The following is a 2,071-nucleotide window of genomic DNA, read 5'->3' as shown; positions in this document are numbered from 1 at the left end:
ACTACTTTCTAAACAGGTGCATTATTAGCCATACACTAGTGCAGATTTCAGCCTTGATAAGAGAAGCTTCTTATTGTGGAGGACAGTGATTAATGCAGAGGCTCAAAACGGAGGTTTTGAGTGAGAGAGGATATAGGTGACAGAAAAAGTTGGAGGGGGATGACAGAAGAGTGGAAATGGTATAAACACTTTATTTTATTTATATATGAAATTTGCAAAAGACATAAATTTTTAAAATGGCTAAGTGCTGATAATAAGCAACTCTAGAGTCCTCTGTCCTAAATGGAACAACTATAACACCTGCTCCAAGGCCTAAGAAACATGATGGAAAAATAAAATGGGTAGAAGAAATGTTAAAGCCAGAGGAAGAGGAGGGGTTTTGTATTCAACATGGTCATTTCAATTATGAAAAACTGGAGAATTTATGTGTAAACTAAGACAAAAGAGTAGGAAGGGGCACTAATTGGGAATAAGAAAATCAGCAGGTATAACTAGGGGAGGATAAAAGGGGACAGTAGATGCTACGATCATGTGCAACACATTAATGTATAAAACAAAAAATAATCAATAAAAAATAGAATCATTTTATGTTGTTTCAATAATATACAGACACATTTATTAGGAAAAGAATTTATTAATATTAATTTGTGGACAATTTGTGTTCTCCTTTATGCTCTATTTTCCTTAGGGAATTCACTATTTTTATAATAATAGTAAAAATATTAATAATAATACAGGCATTTTAGTCTACATTTTATTGCTTTACTTAACAATATGTAAGAAAAACCAATCCATATTATGTGGCAAGCACAAGATATTATGATGAAGTTAAAAAGAGAGACTCTGGAGGTAAAACACACCTTGAAGTTTACAGGAATTAATCATCATTTTGTGAGCCTTCTCAAGGCACCCAAAACTTCTTTGTTTCTCAGGCTGTAAATAAAGGGGTTCAAGAGAGGAATGATGATGGTGTAGAATAATGAATACATTTTACCCTGATAACTGTCTGTGTCAGATCCAGAGAGCACATATATGACAAAGAGGGTGCCATAGAACAAAGAGACTGACACCAGATGGGCACTGCAGGTGGAGAAGGCTTTGCTTCTGCCCTTCTCAGACTTTGTTTTCAGGATGGCAAAAAGCACACGGATATAAGAAACTATGATGCTCATAAAAGTACTCACTTGTATAAAAATAGCAAAAATGAAAGCGACCAATGCATTAATGGATGGGTCAGTGCATGAAATTGAATAGAGTGGCAAGATCTCACAATAGAAATGATCTATTATATTAGAACTACAAAAAGTTAACCTAAATAACAATGCTACATGAAGTAAGGCATGTAGAAGTCCAATTAGATATGACACACTTATGAACTGAACACACAGTCTTTTGGACATTACAACCGCATAGTGCAGAGGGTTGCATATGGCTACATAGCGGTCATAGGCCATCGCTACCAGGAGATAACATTCAGCAGTCGCACTTGAACAAAAAAAGTAAAATTGGGAGAAACACTCACCCAGGGATATCATGTCATTCTTATTTAAAAATTTCATAAGCATCTTAGGAGTCACAGAGGATGAAGTACAGGCATCAGCAAAGGCTAAATTTCCAAGGAAAAGATACATGGGAATGTGAAGATGGGGATCCTTGCAGATGAGAAAGATTAAGCCAAGGTTGCCCACCATGGTGACGACATAGATGAAGAAGAACACCAGGAACAGGGGGACTTGCAGCTCTGAACGATCTGTTATTCCTCTGAGGACAAACTCAGTCAGCAGGGTCCTGTTTCCTTCCATCACACCCACTCAGGCTGCCCACTGCCAAGAGATGAGACAACAAAAATATGGCCAAGACTCATTGAGAAGAGGATCGTATTATAGTTCACATTGTACATGCCAATCTCCTTAATAAACAAGAATGAAGTGTACTGTTTCTGCTTTTGAAGCCTTGCTGAAGTCAGAATAATTTCTGAGCAATCTTGATACTGCATTTTAAACATGCAATTATCTAAAAATACCTGAGAAGCCCATAGACATTGATTTACATGACATTATACATCTTACCC

General features: G+C 36.6%; 1 protein-coding gene across 1 annotated transcript; it reads right to left on the bottom strand.

The window, feature by feature from the left end:
• Positions 1-884: 884 nt before the first annotated feature.
• On the bottom strand, positions 885-1,805 carry LOC130871813 (olfactory receptor 5AC1-like). Its single transcript, XM_057765432.1, has one exon. It carries the CDS (start codon positions 1,800-1,802, stop codon positions 885-887), a length of 918 nt encoding a protein of 305 aa, XP_057621415.1. The 5' UTR covers positions 1,803-1,805.
• Between the last annotated feature and the right edge of the window lie 266 nt (positions 1,806-2,071).

Source organism: Chionomys nivalis, chromosome 3 (assembly GCF_950005125.1).
Source record: "Chionomys nivalis chromosome 3, mChiNiv1.1, whole genome shotgun sequence".
NCBI lineage: Eukaryota > Metazoa > Chordata > Mammalia > Rodentia > Cricetidae > Chionomys > Chionomys nivalis.
This window is presented reverse-complemented; position numbering and strand designations above follow the sequence as displayed.

What these genes read in the sequence shown, in the direction of transcription:
- LOC130871813 (XM_057765432.1), bottom strand. Translation starts at nt 1,802, where the DNA reads ATGGAAGGAAACAGGACCCTGCTGACTGAGTTTGTCCTCAGAGGAATA.